Below are 22,868 nucleotides of genomic sequence, written 5' to 3'. Positions count from 1 at the left end.
TGCCATGCACAGTGAGTATAGCAATAGAGTGAGGTGGAATATAAATGCGTGGCTGAGGGATTGGAGTGGGGGCAGGGATTCAGATCTCTGGATCACTGGGACCTCATTTGCAACAGGCGTGACCTGTACATAAAGGACGGTTTGCGCTTGAATCCGAGGGGGACCAATATCCTGGCAGGGAGGTTTGCTAAGACTGTTGGGGAGAGTTTAAACTAGAATTGCTGGGGGTGGGAACCGAAATGAAGAGACAGAGGAAGAGGAGGTTGGCACACAAATAGAGAAAGCTCGTAGGCAGTTTGAGAGGGAGGGTATGCAGGTGATAGAGAAGGGGGCTCAGCAGATGGTTTGAGATGTGTCTATTTTAATGCAGGGCACCACTGCTCAATACAAGAGGACATGGCTTTAAGGTAAGGGGTGGGAAGTTCAAGGGGGGTATTAGAGGAAGGTTTTTTACTCAGAGAGTGGTTGGTGCGTGGAATGCACTGCCTGAGTCAGTGGTGGAGGCAGATACACTAGTGAAGTTTAAGAGACTACCAGACAGGTATATGGAGGAATCTAAGGTGGGGGCTTATATGGGAGGCAGAGTTTGAGGGTCAGCACAACATTGTGGGCTGAAGGGCCTGTACTGTGCTGTACTATTCTATGTTCTATGTTCTATGTTCAAGGAGTATTATCAACAAAGAACTTGGAGCTATGATGTTCTGGCCATTATAGAGACTTGGATGGCTCAGGGGCAGGAATGGCTACTTAGAGTGCCAGGCTTTAGATATTTCAGAAAGGACAGGAGGGAGGCAAAAGAGGTGGGAGCATGGCACTGCTGATTAGAGATAGTGTCATGGTTGCAGAAAAGGAGGAAGTCATGGATTGATTGTTGACTGAGTTGCTGTGGGTGGAAGTTAGAAACAGGAAGGGGTCAATAACTGTATTGAGTGTTTTTTATAGACCACCCAATAGTAACAGGGACATTGAGGAGTGGATAGGGAGATAGATCCTTGAACAGTGCAGTAATAACAGGGTTGTGGTGATGAGGGATTTTAATTTTCCCAATGTTGAATGGCATCTCCTTGGAGTGAGCATTTTAGATGGGGTGAAGTTTGCTTGGTGTGTTCAGGAAGGTTTCCTGACAGAATGTGTAGAAAAGTCCACAATGGGAGAGGCTGTACTTGATCTGGTACTGGGAAATGAATCTGGTCAGGTGTCAGATCTCTCAGTGGGAGAGCATTTTTTTTGAGATTATGTGTCCTCATTCCTCAGTCCTCGTTTCTTGTCATTTAGAAATGCATGTATTAAAAAACTGATACAATGTTCCTCTAGAATGGTATCACAAGAGACACAGGACAAACCAAGACTAAAAATGACAAAACCACATAATTATAACATATAGTTACAACAGTGCAAAGCAATACCGTAATTTGATAAAGAGCAGACCATGGGCACGGTAAAAAGTCCCAAAGTCCCGAAAGTCTCATCATCTCACGCAGACGGTAGAAGGGAGAAACTATCCCTGCCATGAACCTCCAAGCACCGCGAACTTGCCGATGCAGCACCATTGGAAGCACCCGACCGCAGTGGAGCCTGAGTCCGTCCGAAAACTTCGAGCCTCCAACCAGCCCTCCGACACAGCCTCTCCGAGCACCATCCTCTGCCAAACGCTTCGACCCTGCCCCGGCCGCCGAGCAACAAGCAATGCCAAGGACTCGCGGCCTTCTCCTCCTGATCTGCTGGACCACACAGTAGCAGCAGCAGCAGCAGCAAAGCAGGCATTTCAGAAGTCTCACCAGATGTTCCTCCGTGCTCTCACATCCGTCTCCATCAAATCAGGATTGTGCACGGCACCCTACTTGACAAATATCAGACAACACCACCGGGGCGGCTGATGCGAGTTGCGTTGCGCCGCCATCTTCTCCTCCCTGTTGTTCCCTTATTCAAGAAAGGAAGTAGAGATAGCCCAGGAAATTTTAGACCAGTGAGTCTTACTTCAGTGGTTGGTAAGTTGATGGAGAAGATTCTTAGAGTCAAGATTTATGATCATTTGGATAGGCATAATATGATTAGGAATAGTCAGCATGGATTTGTCAAAGGCAGGTTGTGCCTTACGAGCCTGATCGAATTTTTTGAGTATATGACTAAACACATTGATGAAGGTAGAGCATTAGGTGTAGTGTATATGGATTTCAGCAAGGCATTTGATAAGGTACCCCATGCAAAGCTTATTGAGAAAGTAAGGAGGCATGGGATCCAAGGGGACATTACTTTGTGGACCCAGAACTGGCTTGCACACGGAAGGCAAAGACTGGTTGTAGACAGGTCATATTCTGCATGGAGTTTAGTGTGCCTCAGGGATCTGTTCTGGGACCCCTTATGTTCATGATTTTTTTAAGTGACCTAGATGAGAAAGTGGAGAGAGGGGTTAGTAAATTTGCTGATGACACAAAGGTTGGAGGTGTTTTTCATAGTGTGGAGGGCTGTCAGAGGTTTCAGTGGGACATTGATAGGATGCAAAACTGGACTGAGACGTGTCAGATGGAGTTCAACCCAGATGAGTGTGAGGTGGTTCATTTTGGTAGGTCAAATATGATAGCAGAATATAGTATTAATGTAAGACTCTTGGCAGTGTGGAGGATCAACGGGACCTTAGGGCCCAAGTCCATAGGACACTCAAAGCTGTTGCGCAGTTTGACTCTGTGGTTAAGAAGGCATACAGCATATTGGCCTTCATCAACTGTGGCATTGAGTTCAAGAGCTGAGAGGTATTGTTACAGCTATATAGGACCCTGGTCAGAAACCACTTGGAGTACTGTGCTCAGTTCTGATCACCTCACTACAGGAAGGATGTGGAAACTATAGAAAAGGTTCACAGGAGATTTACAAGGATTGTGCCTGGATTGGTGAGCATGTCTTCTGAGAATAGGTTGAGTGAACTCGGCCTTTTCTCCTTGGAGCGGCATAGGATAAGAGGTGACCCGATAGACGTGTGTAAGATGATGAGAGGCATTGTTCATGTGGATAGTCAGAGGCTTTTTACCAGGGCTGAAATGACTAACACAAGAGGACACAGTCTTAAAGTGCTTGGAAGTAGGAACAAAGGAGATGTCAGGGGAAAGTTTTTTATGTAGAGAGTGGAGAGTGCGTAGAATTGGCTGCTGGCGACGGTGGTGGAAGCAGATACAATAGGGTCCTTTAACTCCTGAATACATACATGGAGCTTAGCAAAATAGAGGGCTCTGGTTAACCCTGGGTTATTTCTAAAGTAAGTACATGTTCGGCACAGCTTTGTGGGCCGAAGGGCCTGTATTGTGTTGTAGGATTTTCCAGGTTTTCTATGTTCTATCTTTTTTCTCAGGCTTGACGCCTGTACAAGAAAACCTGGAATACTCAGTTTCCAAAACATGATTTCATTGCAGTTAATCATGTCAAACGTGTTTAACGCCAGTTAAAGGGAAACAAATTTCTCTCCCAACTGGCTCTATTTGGGAGCAGTAGCAGTGAAAGCGCCTGTAGAGAGAACATTATACTTTACATTTTATCTGATGAAGATCCTTCCCCTTCTGCAGTTGTCATGGTTTCTGTCACAGTATTTTCACAGAAATGAATTGGCCCTGTTGAAAGAAAATAAAATCTAATTTTATCTGCTTTGTACTTTTAAAAACAAGAGAGCACAATTGTGAGACCATAGGTACTTGACCCTGGTGGACCAATGCTTGCAAACAGTGGTGGGAATTGGACCGATCACCGATTGCTGGCTGAGTAATAATGTTACGCTAATTGTGCACCCAACTACGTTCACATTTGGATTCTTTCCCATATTCAGGCACTGGCGGTGTGAAGATACTGCTGGGGAAGTGAAAGGGCTTAGATTGAGGGAACTGTAATCCTATTTAAGCATGTGTAATCATAAGGGAAAGGTCCACCATCAAGCATGACTTTCAAAAGAAATTTATGAATCTATTAAATCCAAGGAAATGTGTCATGTTCTGTAAAAGCAGCAAAGCTGAGTATCAGAAGTAGTTTAGATTTCAAAACAAAACAATCGATTAAAACATTGAAAATATAGAACAGGAGCAATTTTGCAGGGAATATATACAGTACTTAATGCCCTGGTTCATATTTTTTACTGTTATCTGTATGTATTTAATTTTCTGCTGTTCTGTGGGAGCTGCTTGTTTTCAGCTTATGTTCAGGTTATTGTTGAAGATAAGAGATGAGGAGAAATGTGAGCCATCCAATTAGGATGGTCCAGTTGAAAGGGAGGTTTCTCTGGTGCGGGACACTAAGGTTGGGCTTGGGGCTTGTTTTGTTTGAGAGGAGATGAAGAGACAAGACACTGGGGAGAACCGGTAGTAGCATACGATCCAGTGGGAGACTGTTTGAGATGGATAGCGAGCGACATTTGAAAGGTGGTGTGTGCTTTCACGTTGACCAAGGGTCCAGCGTGTGAGTGGCAGTGAAATGCAAGATGAGCTCTAACTTGTGCACATTTGATTGTTTAATTAAAATGGGCCCTTTTCTTTTCGTTATTCTTTACTAACCCTTTAGTTAAGATTCATAAATATAATTCCTTTAATCGTATGCAGTGTACTGCCTGTTACTTCATGGCATTAATTTGTAACAGGGTAGCAAATGACACAACATCCACATGGGATTGAGCACAGCTCAATCTCATGAGTTTGGTGGGGCCAGAGGTTGTCTTTCCAAGATTTACGCAGCCAGGTAAACCAGGTTGTTTCATATATACCTCCGTGAAAACTTCAATAGGTATGTTAGCAGATTAATTAAAACAAATATAGGATATCTAACAGACTGACACGGAGGAATTTATAATGGCCGCAAAAAAACACAAAACCAATTCAATACATTGATCTTTTTTCTTTTGTCCTTCTTCACCACATTTCCTTGTACCAATGTCAGGCCAATTGCTCTATAATTCTCTCTTTTCTCTCTATCTCCTTTTTAATATAGAATGGTTAGCTTCTCTCCAATCCATTGGAATTAAAAATGGCCAGCAGTGCATCTATTATTTCACAAGCCAATTCCTCATATTTTCTGGGACGTAGAGTATCACAATCTGCAGATTTATTGGTTTTCAATCACATCAGTTTTCCGATCCTCATTCAGTTATTATTGGTGAATACCGACTTTCTACCTTTCAATAAACCCTCTGATCTCCAGTATTTCTGGGAGAGTAATTGTTTCCCATATCTCTGCATCTCTCTACCACTGAAAAAAATAACTAAATCTTTCTTGAATACAGGTTCACCACTTTCTGGGAGAAGAGGACTTCCCTTATCCCAGTCTTAAATGGCTCTGATCTAATGTCACTTGTGACATTCCAGAAACCAGTCTGCTGATCCTTTGCTCGCCTCCTTCCATAACAACATCTTTCATCGGATCAAATCTGCTGATAATGCTGGAGTCCCAAGAGCAAGGAACAAGTCGAAGTCAGACGGATTTAAGCTTTGGGCCAGAATGGAAATGTCGCATACAAGCTGAATCAAGGCAGCGGGTCCCACACATAAAACCATATCGAAGCGACAGGGTGTGGGTCCAAGAGTGAGGAACAACTTGTTGTTAGGCTGATGTAAGCACTGGGTCAGATTGAATAGATCGGGGCTGGAGGAGAGGGACAGGCAAATGTGAGGCTAACTGCTCTGCAAGGTTTACTCATCTCTGTGCTGAACTGAGGCTGTGGCCTGCAACCAACAGGTCCTAGATCAGCTGTGACCGGCTTCATGGCTGTGGACTCACTTGCATGAACTTCAGTCCTGAATGTTAATTGCTTACTATCATTATTTGATTGATTTGCTTTTTTTCTGCACGTTGGGTGTTTAACAGTCTTTTCTTAACGGGTTCAATTGAGTTTCATTTTTTGTGGCTGCCTGTAAGGAGACAAATTTCAAGGTTGTATACTTTGATAATAAATATACTTTGCACTTTGTACTTTATTTCCCACTAATAAGGTCCCTGTAACATGACAGTGTTTCATGCTTGTTCCTTTACTCAAATCTTCTCTCTGCAAGTCCGAATACAATTTGCATTCTTTATGCCCTGCTGCATCTGCATGTTTACCTTCGGTGAAAGATGTACAAAGACACCCAAATCTCATTATATTCCCCCCTTTTCTAGTCTACTGCAATCTAGATATTTATCAACATTCCTTTTATTGCCACTCTCTCAACAACACTCATTGTTTTTGCCCAAGAATTTCTGATTTGCTGCATATGGGAAATAGTAAGACCCAATTCAACTTATGCAAGCCCCCAGTGGTTTAGTGGTTGAGTGATTCCAATTTAACCCTACCCTCTCCAATAATGTTTCTGTCCTTGAAAATACTCATTATAGGATTCACTTGAGCTCCATCTTTCTACACTTTTGCTTGGAGACTCAGTGAACGAGGATACACAGATTTTAGAGGTCACATCTCACAATTCCATCTACTAGGAAAAGATATGTTGGTTTTCAGGACATGGACTTTCACAATCCATGTGATTTCTACGTATTTTATAAAGATACAACTGCTTTGATTTTATGACTCAGCCCATTTTCTATAAAGTACAGAACAGATAATTGTTTATAAATTCAGGCAGAAAAAATATGGATAAATTCTCCAAGGAGCTCTGCCACGAGAAAGCAGCATCCATCATCAAGGACTGCTACCACCCAGGCCATGCTCTCCTCACGCTGCTGCCATTGGGAAGGAGGTGTCACACCAGCAGGGTCAGAAGCAGTTATTACCCTTCAACCATCAGGCTCCTGAACCAGCATCGATACCTTCACTCACTTCAACTGATTCCACAACCAGTGGACTCACTTTCAAGAAATCTATAACTTACGTTCTCAATATTATTATTTTTTTACTTATTAATAATTTGTTTCTCTTATATTTTCAGTTTATCTTCTTTTTGATGTTGGTTGTTTATACATTTGATTGTGTGTAGTTTTTCATTGATTTTGTTTTATTTATTTGTATCTACTCTGAATGTTTGCAAGAAAATGGATCTCAGGATAGTATATAATGACAAATATGTACTTCGACAATACATTTACTTTAAACTTTGCAGTAGATTATCTCAGAAGTACTATCTTAATTAATGGCAGAAATATTACCAAATGAGACACATTCACACCCAGTATGCGAGAGCAAATCAGAGACAGGAGACACTGTGGTGAGTGACTCACGTTTGAACAGCTGTGCTGAAAGGCTTTTCATTCTTTGAAAGGTGGTGACAACATACACTCCATGTTCCTGAGTGAAGTTCCAGCAACACAATATCCAGCACACATCAGTCAATCAGTTGTACTCCAACGACCATCATAAAGAATCAAACCCTGCACCACTTACCCATGCTGTTGACTTCAATCACATTTCTGCAGGCGCTGACACTGTTGGAGATGGACACATTGACCACTTCACTGGACTTTTCTCCTTCAGTATTTGAGGCTTTGCAATAATACAGATGATTTTTGTATTTTATGGATTGACAATGGAGATCCAGTTTATTGGTGTCAGAGATGTTTGAATCCACAGATGGAGTCTTTTCATACCATGAGTACTGAATGGGAAGGGATCCATGGACAGACTCACAGGACACTGACACGGAGTCCGCACAACTTGAGCCATTTGTTTGTGGTGAAAATCGAAGCAAAGGAACAGACACGGGTTCTGTTGAAAAGAAACTGAACATCTGAAAATCAAACACACTGAAGATTTCAGCAGTTCTGTATCTGAACCAGGACCCACCAGTTTGGAATCTCAGCAGCTCATCTACCTCTCTGTGTCCCTGCATACTTTTTACTTCATTGTCGCCAAACAATTGATACTAGAATGTACAATCAACCATGCGATATTTGATTCTGCGCATCCCCCCCCCCCCCGTCTGCCTGAACTGCCATGTCTGACATTAACCCAGAACTCAACAGGACTCCAGATCAGGACAGCAGTGATGACACTGAGTACGTGTCAGTGTGAAAATCAGAGTTACAATCTCTCTCAGACACAAGGAGACAGTGTTCAGTGGCACCTAACAGATTGACTTTGGAATGGTAGCATTTGTGTGTGTCCTGGAAAACTCCCCATCCTGTGAAAGCAGGAAATTGTCAGATATGTACAAGATGAATGGTGACTTTTGGGAGAGAGTATAATTGTGATTGGTTTCAGTGACCTATAGCAGCAAGGGAACCCGTGAGTATCAGTATCGATATGAAGCCAAAAAGGAATCGTATGTGACTGGAGAACTAGAAAGACCACAGGCCATAAGACCATAAGATATAGGAGCAGAAATGGGCCATTCTGTCCATTGAGTTTGCTCCACCATTCAATCATGGCTGATTTATTATCCCTCTAAATCTATTCTCCTGCCTTCTCTTTGTTACCTTTGATACCCTTGAGAATCAGCCTCTGCTTTAAATATACCCAACGATTTGGCCTCCACAGCTGCCTGTGGCAATGCATTACACAGATTCACCAGCTTTTGGTTAAAGAAATTCCCCCTCATCTCTCTTTTCAAGGACATCCTTCGATTCTGAGTCTGTGCCCTCTAGTCCTACATGAGTATAGTTTTAAGGTGACCAGGGGAAATTTTAAAGGACATTTCTGAGACAAGTTTTTTTTTACACTGAGGGTGGTGACTGCATGGAACATACAGTCAGACCGGCTGGTGGAAAGGGATATTATCACAATATTTAAGATGTTTTTGTACAAGAACATGAAAAGGGAGGGATTGAAGGTATATAGACCAATGCAATACGATGGAATCATGGGAAGTGAACCAAAGAGTCTATTCTTGTGCTGGACTGTGTCCCATGTTCTCTCTAATTCCATTGCTCTATTTCTCACCAGGAATGGGCTGGGTGTAGAGGCTGGCTGCTGGGAAGTAGATGGTCAGTGGGTGCTGGGCGGTGGATTCCTGGAGCACATTGACAGAGACAAAGAGAGTCAGCATGTGGTAGAGGGGGGAGTGACTGATCCATGAAGCAGGGATGGGTAGTGGGAACGCTTGCTGTGGGAGAACTGAATGAAGTCTGTTTAGCTCTGGAACTGATTCCCTTTTTATGAATTTTAAGGTATTTAACCATGAGAAACACTTGTTTCTCATCAACCTGTTAATATCAGGTTATTAATTTTGGTCTGAATTCAAACCTCTGACAGGGTGACATTTCATACTGTTCAGTTGCAGGAAAACGTGTTGAGCCTCCCACTGGAAATCGGTGTCCGTCAGTGGGTCAGACTCCGCACTCAATGAGAGCATCATGAGAGAGGTTTCCCCGTTCCTTGCCAACAACCCACAGGACTCTGCAGCACTGTCGAGCCTCAGGATATCCGCGCTGCCCTAACTCCGACCAGGGAAAACAGGAATCAGACATTTCAGTGGAGACATCGTCTATATACGAGAAACCTACCGTCAGAAATTTCTACATAAATGTCAAAGGCTGGATGATTGCCAGATGTTACAATTCCGCATCTGTAAAGTCCTGTATCTCGAGAGACAAGATTCTCCATAGTAACAGTAAATATTCTCAGGGATGTGCTATCTCTGATTGTCATTCTTCCATACTGTTCAGTTTGTCCATTTGTATTCACTAACGATGAGCATTGGCGATCCCACATGTGGCACAAGTACTTTGTGCGTGAACAGTACATTGGTGCATAGTGACAATCGATTGTGATCGCTCTTCCCACAACTCCTCTCACTTTATCTTGTGCCCATAAAGCACCTGGAACTGAGAGAGAAATTCTTCAGAAAATGGACAGGTAAAATCAAATTTACACAAGCAGATTCAAGTTTCAAGATTGTTTAATGTCATTTCCTGTAACAAGTGTAAAGGAAAACAAAATCATTGTTACTCTGGATCTGATGGAGAACAAAAAAAATACACAATATAAAGAATAGACTAAAATTAAATAAAGTTGATTTATTTAAAGCTGTCGCTGTGTTCTAAGGAATCTGTCACTCTGTCAACTGGTGTAATTGAATTCCACACTGACTGAGAAGACAACAGCATCATCCCTCATCTCGTGCTCTTCACAAGTAATGATTTTTATTTGATTGGAGTCATCATTGTCACTGCCCACTAATGTCTCGGTGTGTTTCCACATTTCTGAGTCAATAGATTACTGATCCAGTCCCATTCCAGGCAGGTGAGCACAAGATCAGTGGTGGGTAACTTACTGGAGGTGATAGTGTGAGACAGGATCTACCTGAATTTGAAAAGGCAAGATCTGATTTGGGGTAGTCAACATTATTTTGTGCACGGGAAATCTTCTATCTAAAAATACAACTGAGTTTTTTGATGATGGAAGCAGTCAGATTGTAATAGTGAGGAGTGGGTTTTCTGACAACATCAGACTTTATCACCAGTGGTGTGACACTGGGATCAGTGCTGTTATTTATTAACCACTGTTATTTGTCATCGATATGAATAGTTTGTAATGATATTGTAGGTGACATGATTAATAATGTGTGGATGACACTGTAGTGCGGTGGACGGTGGAAAGAGTTGTCGAAGTTTACAAAGGGACCTGGAAAATGATCCAGTGTTCAGCCCCATTACTCTGTGCCAGCAACGACCCCCAGTTGAGCCTGTTCCATCTGCCTGCATTTGACCCGTCTCCCTCTCTTCTTGCTATGACCATCAGGTGGGAGGTGCTGGAGTCTAGGGGCCCACGCCACTAGGTTTGTCAGCACATGGTGATCTGCAGCTATCGGGCTCCTGGATTGGCTTCACTCATCTCAGTGTGAACGGACTCTGCAGCTGCGGACTCACTTTCAGGGACTCTGCGTCTCATGTTCCATGTATTCATTGTTTACATATTTTTATTATTTGCACCATTCATCCTCTTCTGCACATTAGATGTTTGTCAGTCTTTGTAGTGTGTGGTTTGTCGTGGATTCTATTGTGTGACTTTGTTTTGTGGGTATCTGTAGAAAGACGAATCTCTAGACTGTTTATGGTATACATAGTTTGGTAATGAAATTACTTTAAAATTTGAGCTAGCAAAGTGGTCAATGGAACAGGTGATGGAATTGAACTCAGGCATTTTTGGAAATTAAACAAGGACACAACTTACACTGTAGGGAGCGAGGTGTGCAACTACATTGGTCCCTGATAGTGGCAACAGGGTGGACAAAGTGTTGAACAAGGAGTATGACCGGCTTGCCTTCTTTGGATGGTGCATTAAGTACAGTTGGAATGGGATGTTACAACTATACAGGATGTTGACAAGATCTCACCTTGTCTACCCTGTGCAGTTCCAGAGGAAGAATGTGATTAAATTAGAGAAGGTACAGAAAACATTCACAAAGATGCTGCTGGAACTGGAGGGTCTGGGTTATCGATAGGCTGGGACAGTTTTCTCTGAAGTGAACACAGCTGAGGGGTGACCTGATAAAGGTTTATAAATTAAGAGGGACAAAGGTCTGGTGGATAATCACGGTCTTTATCCCAGGGTACGGGAGTTGGAAACCAGATAGCATCGGGTTAAGGTGAGAGGGGATATTCTTGGAGGGACAGTGTTTTCCACACAGAGCAGTGCAGTGTGCACGTGGAAAAGGCTGCCAGAGGAAGTATTAGAGGTGGGTACACATACAATATTTCAAATAGATTTAGACAAGTTCATGGACAGGAAAGCTCTAGAAGGATACCAGCCAATTGTGAGGAAATGGGAGAAGCTCAGGAAGACACTGTGGTCAGCATGGACGGTTTGGGCTGAAGCACCTGTTTCCATAGCCTATATCTCTATGACTCTACTGCATTCTCTCTAAACTGTAGCATACTTTTGAAAGGTTAAAATCAGAATTCTATTTCATTGCATTCATTTGACAGCTTATTGGATCACAGCTAATCATATTGCAGTTCAATTTCAAAATTCAAAGTACATTTAATGCCAAAGTATAAATACTATATACAGCCTTCAGATTTTCTCTTTACGAGCAGCCGCAAAACAAAATAAAACTATAGAATCCTTTCAAAAACACTGTCAAACACACAATGTGTAGTAAAAAGATAAATCATGCAAACAATAAAGGGAAATAAATAAATTTGGAACTGAAACTCACAAATCTGAGTCCACATCCATAAAGCCAGTCATCACTGCAGCCAGTTAAGGAGTCGTTAATTACAGGCCACCAGCTCAGTTCAGCACAGAGACAGGTAAACCTCATGGAGCAGCAAACTGATGACTTGCCCATCCTTCACATAGGATTGACATTCCTATACTGTTTTACATGAATTTTGAAAGCTTATTATCCTGTTTACCGCCATGAAATGCAGCAGCCTTGTTCATATCTGACAACAGACACAAATAGAAGGTATGGGTTCCCTTCCCGTATCTCAAAGTGAGCGAGGTATTTTAATCAGCAACCTGAAACTCAGTTTAAGTAGTCAATGATTCACTTGGACTGTTCATGAAATTCTGGAGCTAGTGATGACCCATAAGACAATGGGACCATAAGACACAGGAGCAGAATTAAAACATTTTGCCCATAGAGTCTGCCCCACCATTCCATCATGGTTGAGTTATTATCCCACTCAATCCCATTCTCCTGATTTCTCCCCATAACCTCTGATGCCTTTACTGAACATGAAACGATTGTGCTCCATTTTCAATAAACCCAGTGAGTTGGCCTCAAAAGCTGTCTGTGGTAATTAACTCCACAGATTCAACACCCTCTAGCTAAATAAACTCCTCATCTCCATTCTAATGAACGGAGTCAGTACGTTGTACATGTGGAATGCGTGGTGTTTCCCCTGGGTGGTACCGTTTCCTCCCACAGTCCAAAGACATATTGGAAAGATTAATTGGTCTTTGTTGATTGTCCTGTGATGAGGATATAGTTAATCAGGTTTGTCGAGGGTTGCTGGGCCTGTGTGGCTTGAAGGGCCGGAAGGACCTACTCTGCATTCTATCGGTAAATAAATAAAAGAAAAGAACACCCTTGCTTTCTGAGGATGATTTTTCAGACAAGATTTCCCCATATGGAAACCATATTTTATCAAATACCTCCAAGTACTCCAAAACCTTGTTCTTAATAATGGACTCGGAGGGTGGAGCAAAGTCAAGATGGTGCAAAACAGCAACTGCTTTGAAACATGGAAACATAGAAAATGTACAGCACAATACAGGCCCTTCGCCCACAATGCGATGCTGAACACATACATACTTTAGAAGTTACCTCGGGTTACATGTACCTATCCAGGAGTCTCTTAAAAGACCCTATCCACCACTTTCGCCAGCATCCCATTCCACGCACTCACTACTCTCTGCATAAAAGACTTACCCCTGACATCGCCTCTGTACCTACTTCCAAGAAACTTAAAACTGTGCCCTCTTCTGTTAGCCATTTCAGCCCTGGGGAAAAACCTCTGACTATCCGCACGATCAATGCCTCTCATCATCTTATACACCTCTATCAGGTCACCTCTCATCCTCCGCCGCTCCAAGCCGAGTACATTCCACCTATTCTCATAGGGCATGCTCCCCAATCCAGGCAACATCCTTGTAAATCACCTCTGCACCCTTTCTATAGTTTCCACATCCTTCCTGTAGTGAGGTGACCAGAAATGAGCACAGTACTCCAAGTGGGGTCTGACCAAGGTCCGATATAGCTGTAACATTACCACTTTGCTTGCATCTTTGGAAATGGTTCTATTCCTGTTTTTTATATGTTGTTTTTCCTTATCAAGGTTCTTTGGAAGACTCTGACTTTGACTTCGGATATTTGCAGAAATGGGAACCACTATCAGGGCCTTACGACAGGCCACTTTTTGATATACCATGTACGCGGCCTGGAAGACTAGCGTGAATTCAGGGTGCCGGATTTTTGTGGCTCTGGGGACATGGTGATTCTTGGCCGGTGCCCCTGACTGAGGCGTCACTGGAGAACATGGAGCATGGAACATCGGGAGCAGTGGGTTAGTTGCCGGCTGTGTGTCCTGAGACCTGAGCCCTGGAGCCGACTCTCTGGGCACAGAGCTCGGAAAAAGCAATGCAACAGCCATTTAACATTATAAATCAACGAGTTGTTTGTTATGTGTCCCCTCTCGCTGAGATACGGGGACACCTCTTTTTCTCTTATTAGGGAGAGAGAGGCCCTGTAGTATCTTGAATAACTGGGTGAACAAGTAGTGTTTGGGGTACGGCAAGTCTGTGTCTTTATTGATGCTGCATGTTTGAGTGCTCAGTGGAGGGTGTTGGTGCTTTTTTCCCTCATGTGGGAAGGAGGGGGGTCATTGCCTTGCTGCTGCTTGTGAATGGGAGGGGGGAGCTGGGGGGGGGGCTTTGGGGTTCTCATGTTTAACTTCATTCGTTCTTTGGGCCACTCCTCTGTTTTCGTGGATGTTTGCAAAGAAAAAGCATGATCTTAATAATGGACTCCAACATCTTCCCAACCTGCTGACTGTTCTATAATTCCCTTCCTTTTGCCTCCCTTCGTTCTTAAAGAGTGGAGTGACACTTTCAAATTTCCAGTGCTCTGGAACATTTCAGTGTCTTGTTCTTCTTGAAAGATCACCACTAATGCCTCCATAACTTCTTCAGCTATCTCTTTCAGAACGTTGGAGTGCAGTCTACCTGGTCCAGGTGATTTATCTACTTGCAGACCTGTCCTTCCTTTTCAGTTTATGAGTGTCACTGTCTCACAACTCAATGCCTGTTCTGGCCTTTTCAAAGCACAAGCCAGAAGTGTGAATGGAATTCTCTCAATTTGTCTGCAAGTGCAATTCAAACTATGCTTGAGAGGCTCCACATCTTCATCGAGGAAGTGACGGACCTAACTGTTCACTACACCTTATTTCTACCCCATGGTGGCTGCAATGTGTAGCTTCTACAAATGCAAAGAAATACCTTACTCTCACTAGAAGTAGAAGAGCAGCAGTAACAGAGGAACAAAAAGAAATATTTAAATGTATCCTCCCTTGAAAGGAGAACTTACTGGTGCCATTGATTTCTGTCACATAACTGCAGATCTCTCCATTGTTGAAGACTGCCACATTAACCATTGCACTGGATCTTGCTCCATGCCAGTTCGAGGCACTGCAGTAATATTGATGGTGCTGCTGGTTGAAAGATTGACAATGTAGAGCCAGTTCATTGGTATCTGAGATCTTTGGATGTCCAGATGAGGTTTGTTCATACCATCTGTACTGAATGGGAAGGGATCCCTGGAGAGACTCACAGGAAACTGACACTGAGCCCCCGAGACGTGAGACATTTGCTGCTGACAGATATCGAATCACAGGAACAGACACAGGTACTGTGGGAAAGAATTAAACAATCAGACACTGAATGAACATCTGAAAATCAAACACTTTTCTGCCACTTTATTAGATACACCTGTTCACCCGCTCATTAATGCAAATATCTAATTGGTGAGTCATGTGGCAGCAATACAGTCCATTTAAACATGCAAAGACAAGAGGTTTTGTCTTTGTTTCGGCCAGACATCAGAATGAGGAAGAAATGTGATCTAAAGTGACTTTGACCATGAAATACTTGTTGGGGCCAGATGGTGTAGTTGGATAATCTCAGAAACTACTGATCTTCTGGGATTTTCACCCACAATGGTCTCTAGAGGTTACAGAGAATGGTGTGAACAACATAAATAAAACATCCAGTGAGCAGCAATTCTGTGAACAAAAATACCTTGTTAATGAGAGAGGTCAGAGGAGAAAGGCCAGACTGGTTCAAGCTGACAGAAACTGACAGGAATTCAAATAACCGTGTGTTATGGCAGTGGTGTGCTGGAGAGCATCTGAAAATACAACATATCGAACCTTGAAGTGGATGGGACACAGAAGCAGAAGATCAGGAACATCCAATCAGTGGCCACTTTATCAGGTATAGGAGGTACCAAATAAAGTGGCCCCTGCTTGTTTAAAGACAGTGATGTGAGATATCTGTCACGTGTTTGGTGTCTTTCAGGAGAAAATGATATTGTGACTGAGTTTATGTGAGGGATGGACAGGGTGGGGACAAAGATCAGGAGACATTTACTTTACTTGTAGGTGTAAATTAAATTTCCTATTGAAAACTGGTCTTATAATTCCACAGTAATGTGAGATATCTGTTTGGTGGCTTTCAGGAGATAATTAATTTGTGACTGGGTTCAATGACCTACCATAAAGAAGTGAACATTTGGCACTGATGTGAATGCAGAGATAGTGAGGGATTGACAATGCTTGGACAAAGATCAAGAGACACTTCCTTTATGGAAGGCACAAAGTCAATCCCTGAGAAACCTACCATCAGATACTTGTAGATGTACACTAGATCTCGTATCGACACCTGCTGTTGTAATTCCACAGCTGTACCATCCTGTATCTCCAGAGTGAAGATTCTCCATAGTAACAGTAAATATTCTCTGTTCCGGGTTATCTGTGATTGACACTCGTCCACTCCGTCCATGTTGCCCATTTGTTTCCACTAAAACTGAACATTGGTGAGTCCATCCATGGCACCAATACTTTTTGTGTGAGCGGTACATTACTTCATAGTGACAATCGATTGTGATCGCTCTTCCCACAACTCCACTTACATATTTCTCTGCCGCCAATGCACCTGAAACTGAGGAAGACATTTTCAGATTTGACAGGAACAACTCAATGCAAACAGATATTTTTGAACATGACGGTAAAAACATGTCCAGGTCATGTCCATCACATGTGGCCCATGTTGCCACGGCCAGTGATTTTGGTGTGAATTGCAGTCAGTGCTGTTACTGTGTCAGCTGTGTCAGTGCTCTCTCCCCTGTGTCAGTACATTGTGGGTTCACTTCCCACTCCAGAGTCCTGAGCAGAAACCCAGGGCTGATCTTCCAGTGCAGTACTGAGGGAGAGCAGCAGTGTTGAACTTTCAGTTACTTCAGAATATGTCGGCCTTTGAAATGTCGACAAAGATCCCAGCTGTTTCATTTGGGATGCGTCTGTGTCTCAGATTCCAGGGAACTCTAGGATTCAGATGGGATTGATAGGATCTCTTGAGGCCAATGTCCTGATTTCCTCCCCAGTTACAGACAAATTTATAAACTGCACAAAGAAACCCTCATAATGTCCGAAACTGTGCCTTTTGGTTCCAATGGAAATATTATATACTGTACCTGTCAAATACTTGTATGTCCATTTAGAAGGTGCTGCAACAAAGGTTGTTACTTTAGTATGCAGAAAACCAGTTTGATTTCAAATTCTGTAAAAATATATAGTGTGTTTAGATCAAATTTATTAATTATTTCTGGAATTTAAAACCACATATTGATAATGATAATGACGAATTGCCAGATTGTAGAATCCCATCTGGATTGGAAAGGCCTTGAAGGAGAGAACTCTTTCATCCCTACCCACCCTGGCTTACCCTGGACTCCAGTTCCAGTAATGTCCTTTATGAATTGCCCCACTGAAATGGCCCAGGAAAGTCAGTGATTTCAAGACAATAACGTCGATTGTCATAGTGATTCTTGCAGAGGAAGATCAGATTCCAGCAATGGAAGACCTGATGTTTCCACTTAACAGCCCCAAGGGAATTTCTTCAGCTGGATGTATTCTTCCCTCACCTACATGACTCCTCTTTTCTCCTGATTTGTTTCAACCTCTCACCCACCTCCAAACGCCACCCCTTTTCTTCCCCATGTTGTGTTTCACCTCTCCCGAGTCCCGAACCACCTAATGGACCCAGTCTCACACCTCCTCCTGTCCTATTTACTTTATCTCATTCTCCACTCACACTTGATGCAGGGTCTTGATCCAAACTATTGACATTCCCCTCCTCTTGACAGATGCTGCTTGACCCATTGAATTCCGAACTCCAGTTTCCAACATTTTTAGTGTCGACAGGTATTCAAGCATTGTTGTGGGAACGGTGTACAACTCTCAAACCAACAATGATTTTGCAAATATCCAGAGCTGTCTGTCAATCACAGGGGAGGAAACCAATCCAAACAGGCAAAGTCCACAGCATTTCATTCACAGAGACCCAGCCAGGACCTGTCTGTCCTCAAATGATGACCAGGCAGCATCTATGGAACAGAGTACAGTCGACGATGAGGAATCAGAGATAAAAGTTGGGGTGAGGGGAGGAAGAAACACAAGATGATAGGTGAAACTTGGGGGAGGGGGATGTGTGAAATAAAGAGCTGGGAAGTTCTTTGGTGAAACCTATACAGGGTTGGAAAAGGGGGAATCTAATAGGAGATGATAGAAGGCCATGGAAGAAAAAAAGGGGGAAGAGCACCAGAGGGAGGTGATGGGTAGGTAAGGAGATAAGGTGAGAAGGGAAAGGGGAATTGGGAATGGTGAAAGAGGCAGGGCAATACTGGAAACTGGAGAAATCGATGTTCATGCCATCAGGTTGGAGGCCACACAGATGGATTATAAAGTGTTGTTCCTCTAATCTAAGTGTAGCCTAATTACGACAGTGGAGGACGCCATGGATTGACATGTCAGAATGGGAATGGGAAGTGGAAGTAAAATGGGCGGCCACTGGGAGATCCCACATTTTCTAGCAGGTGGAGTATAGGTGCTCAGCGAGGCGGTCTCCCAATCTATGTCAGGTCACACCAATATTCAGGAGGCTGCACCTGGAGCACTGGATTCAGTTGATGGCCCCAACAGATTCACAGGTAAAGTGTTGCCTTACCTGGAAAAGCTGTTTGGAGCCCTGAATGGTAGTGAAGGAGGCACTGCAGGGGTAGGTGAGGTATTTGTTCTTCTTGCAAGGATAAGTGCCAGGAGGGAGATCAGTGGAGAGGGATGGTGGGACAAGGGAGTCACGTAGGGAATGGTTGTTGTGGAAAGCAGGAAGTGGGGGAAAAGGGAAAGATGTGCTTGGTGGTGAGATCCCACTGGAGATGGCAGAAGTTACAGAGAATTATGTGCTGGACATGGAAGCTGGTGGGAGGTAAGCCTTGAGTCTCCGCATCCAGCACATAACTGTTCGTAACTTCTGCCATCTCCAACGGGATCCCACCTCCAGGCACATATTGCCCTCCCCACTTTCTGACAAAGTCCTATAAATGAACAGTAGAGAGTAGTCTTATTGACTGCATCATGGCATGGTATGAAAACATCAATCTCTTGAACGGAAAAACCACAAAAGATAGTGCGTACAGCCCAGTCCATCACTGGTAAACTCCTATTTGTTGCTGAGCACAGTGCGGTACTAAAAACAGCATCCATCATCCAGGCCATGCTCTCTTATTGCTATTGCCATCAGGAAGCAGGTACAGGAGCCTCATGTCCCACACCGCCAGGTTCAGGAAAACATATTATCCCTTAACCATCGGTCAATGTGAATGAACAATAGAATTAAAAGTTGAGTGTTGAACAAAATGAGTGGTTACAGCTTGTTGCAGCTTGCAATGGTCAGTGGGGTGTGAATCTGCAAATAGAAGTTGCTGCTTTTCTCAGAATTGACATGTAACTGTAACCCGTCGATGTACAATTAGCCTCGGAGCTGCTACATGAAGGGAGCTGTTTGCAAATGTGAGAATCAACACTGCATGGTAACAAAGTTAGAAATATTCAAAGATTCTTTGTAATCAGATAATGATGTCGTTTTGCATAAATTTCTTCACACGGTGGAAGATGGAGAGAAGAAATATGACCAAAGGCTGCCATTACATGAAAGACTGTGGCAAGTCACTACTACACAAGCTTCAACATGGAATAAAACTGCTATCTACAATCCAATTTTGAGCTTATTTTAGTTGCACATCTTTCACCATTGATCAAGATGATGTCATTTTCTTTGTTAAATATGATGTAGAGGATTCATACTTTAATGTGGCAAGTTTCAGTAACTGACAGACTGTAGTTTCAAGATCAGGCACCTGAATCAGCATGGATAACTTCACTCACTCAACATTGAACTGATCACTGCACACAACCTGTGGGTTCACTTTCAAGGACTCCACAACTCGTGTTCTCAGTATTTATTTGTTTGGAGATTCAGCACAGAACAGGCTCTTTAGGCCCAATGAGCCACACTGCCCAGTAACCCACCGATTTAACCCAGCCTAATCCCAGCACAGTCGTCACTAATGTCATTTGACTCAAGAAGCTACATCTTGCTGTATGTTTCGATGTTTTCATGGACGTGTGACAAATAAAAAGCAAATCTATTTAATAAAACTGAATATACATTCAATATTTTCTTCCTGTCTATGTAGCCCATTTGTTTCCTCTGAAACTGAATATTTGTGACCAATATTCCACAGCACCAATACACTGTGTGTGACTGATTTACTGTTGCAGAGGGGCAATTGATTCTGATCACTTTTCCAACAACTCTTCTTACCCTCTCTGTCCATCTACACAGCTCCATCTCCTTCTAAGCAAAAGAAAACCGAACGTAAAAGCGTAGTTCTTGAGGATCTGAAGACAATTCAGAAATGGAGCACAGGAGGGTGAGAGACAACATGATCGAGATGTACAAAATGATCAGAGGCATAGCTCAAGTGGCTATCAAAAGTATATCCCAGGGCAGAAATGGCTAAAGTGTGGGGAGTAATTTCAAGGTGATTGGAGGATAGTATTGAGGGGGCGTCAGAGACAGGATCTTCACAGAGTGCTGGGTGCATGGAAAGCCTTGCCAGGAGTGATGGGATATGCAGATACATTTAAGTAATCTCTCAGGTGAGCACATGGAGGATAGGAGAGTTACAGAAGGGACGGATTAGACTGATCTTCGAGGAGGGTAAAAGCCCCTGCACTCTGCTATAATGTTCTATCTTCTATGTTCCATGAGTGGTGGAAACAACCCAGTCCACGACAGGGAAAGGCCACCCACCACTGGACAAATACATTTACAAGGAGAGCTGTGACAAAAAAGCCATACCTATCATCAAGGACCCCCACCATCCAGGCTCTCTTCTCGCGCCTACCATTGCATAGAAGGTGCGGTCACCTTAGTTCCCACTCACTCAGGTTCAGGAATATTTAATACCCTTCAATCATCAGTCTTCTGAACCGAGGTGAATAACTTCACTCACCTCAACTCTGAACTGATTCCACAACCCATGGACTCAGACTCACTTTCAAGGATTTTACAACTCATTTTCAGGATAAAAATAATATATGAAAAATATTTAATTTTTTATTTGCTCTCTGTCTTCTTTGCACATTGGTTGTTGGTCAATCTTTTGTTTGGGTGCAATTTTTTCATTGATTCCATTGTATTCCTTTGTTCTACTGTGATTTCCTACGTGAAAATGAATCTCTAGGCAGTATATGAAGACATATGTACTTTGATAATAAATATACTTAGAACTTTGAAGTCTAGCAGTAATGGAGATGCTGCTTTCAAATCAGATGCCTTCCAACTACTCAAATGCACACAATGATCACTCACTAATGTTTCATTAAGAGAACTCCCAGCTGTATTGGCTACATTTTTCATTTAAACAACACTGGCCTTGATTTTTCAGATGACATTTGGGTGTGAGGATCAGTGAAATCCCTTAGTCCTCACAGTACCGTCAACCATCCATCTGACCACACTGCTGTCTGATTGTCCCTCAGGAGTGAAGTCAGTCCCTTGCAGGTCTCCCTCCAATCTACTGGAGCCCGAAAACCAAGCACAAAGTATCAATGGGCAGCCTCCTCTTCCATTATTTCCTGCTCCCTTGAGAATTTTTAGCAGGCTAGGTTCTGAATGATGAGAGTTTAAAAACAGAGAGAAACTCTAGTATAGCATGCAGTCTGTGGACTATTTTGGGACCTGGCAGAGCGATCCAAATGCACTGATCAACAAAGTCTCCTTTGCCTGTCCTGCCTATTATTTGCTCAAATAATTCCAATGGATTGGGGAGGGTACATTTCTCATGAAGGAAACCATGTTGACTTTGGCCAATTTTATCACATGCCTCCAAGTACTCTGAAATCACATCCTTAATAGCAGATTCTAACATCTTATCAACCACTGAAGTCAGGCTAACTGTCCTATAATTTCCTGCCTTTTGTCTTCCTCTCTTCTTAAAGAAATGAGTGACATTTGTTATTTTCTATTCCTCCGGAAGCATATTTGACTGATTACTACAAGTGCCTCCACAATCTCTTCAGCTACCTCGTTCTGAACCCTGGGGTACAGTCCAGGTAACTAATCCTGTTTCACAATGCCCTCTCTCTTGTTTACACTATCTTCCCGTTCCACTCAGATTCAATGCAGGGTCTTGACCCAAACCATTGACAATCCCTTCTCCCTGATTGATGTTGCTCGACCTGCTGAGTTCCTCCAGGAGTTTTCTCTGAAATCCACATTCTGACATCTTCAGTGTCTATATATATTCACACACTGTTCTGGAAATGATGCACGACCCCAAAACCAAAACAGATAATGACAATATCCTATGTTGGATGTCACTTACCATCTAGGATACTAATTAGAAGAATCGAAATCCACATCATTTAATTCACATGGACCCAGTCAGCACTTGTCCGTTCACAGAGAGAATTAACTGTCAAATAAAAATAAGGAGGAAGAGGTCAGGAAGTCCGATCATGAAACCACAGCGAGCCAGTTTATGTGTGATGTGTGATCAAATGATCATGTGATCATACTTCAAGTACAACTTGAAATTAGATGGGGAGAAAATAAAGTCTGACGTAGCAGTATTTCAGTGCAGTAAATGAAATTACAGTGGAATGAGAGAGGAGTTGGCTAAAGTAAATTGGAAGGAGATGCTGGCAGGGATGACAGCAGAGCAGCAATGGCTTGAATTTCTGGGAAAAGGGAGGAAGGTGCAGGATAGATGTATTCCAAAAACAAAGAAATACTCAAATGGCAAAATAGTAAAACCATGGCTGACAAAGGAGTTCAAAGCCAACGGAAAAGCAAAAGAGAGGGCATACAACAAAGCTAAACTTAGCAGCAAGACAGGGGATTA

General features: G+C 42.9%; 1 protein-coding gene across 1 annotated transcript in view; it reads right to left on the bottom strand.

The window, feature by feature from the left end:
* The window catches only part of LOC140209537 (polymeric immunoglobulin receptor-like), a 62,913-nt gene extending 40,521 nt beyond the window's left edge, over positions 1–22,392 (bottom strand). The window contains exons 1-5 of the mRNA XM_072277798.1: positions 22,350–22,392; positions 16,238–16,558; positions 14,928–15,248; positions 9,397–9,717; positions 7,340–7,660 (exon numbers count right to left, since the gene is read on the bottom strand). Of these exons, the coding sequence (XP_072133899.1) occupies positions 7,340–7,660; positions 9,397–9,717; positions 14,928–15,248; positions 16,238–16,558; positions 22,350–22,389 (1,324 nt within the window). The 5' untranslated portion in view covers positions 22,390–22,392. The remainder of the gene's footprint in view (positions 1–7,339; positions 7,661–9,396; positions 9,718–14,927; positions 15,249–16,237; positions 16,559–22,349) is intronic.
* Positions 22,393–22,868: the final 476 nt, after the last annotated feature.

This window comes from Mobula birostris, chromosome 14 (assembly GCF_030028105.1).
Source record: "Mobula birostris isolate sMobBir1 chromosome 14, sMobBir1.hap1, whole genome shotgun sequence".
NCBI classification, from domain to species: domain Eukaryota; kingdom Metazoa; phylum Chordata; class Chondrichthyes; order Myliobatiformes; family Myliobatidae; genus Mobula; species Mobula birostris.
Note: the sequence above shows the minus strand (reverse complement) of the source record. Positions and strands in the feature narration are given on the sequence as shown.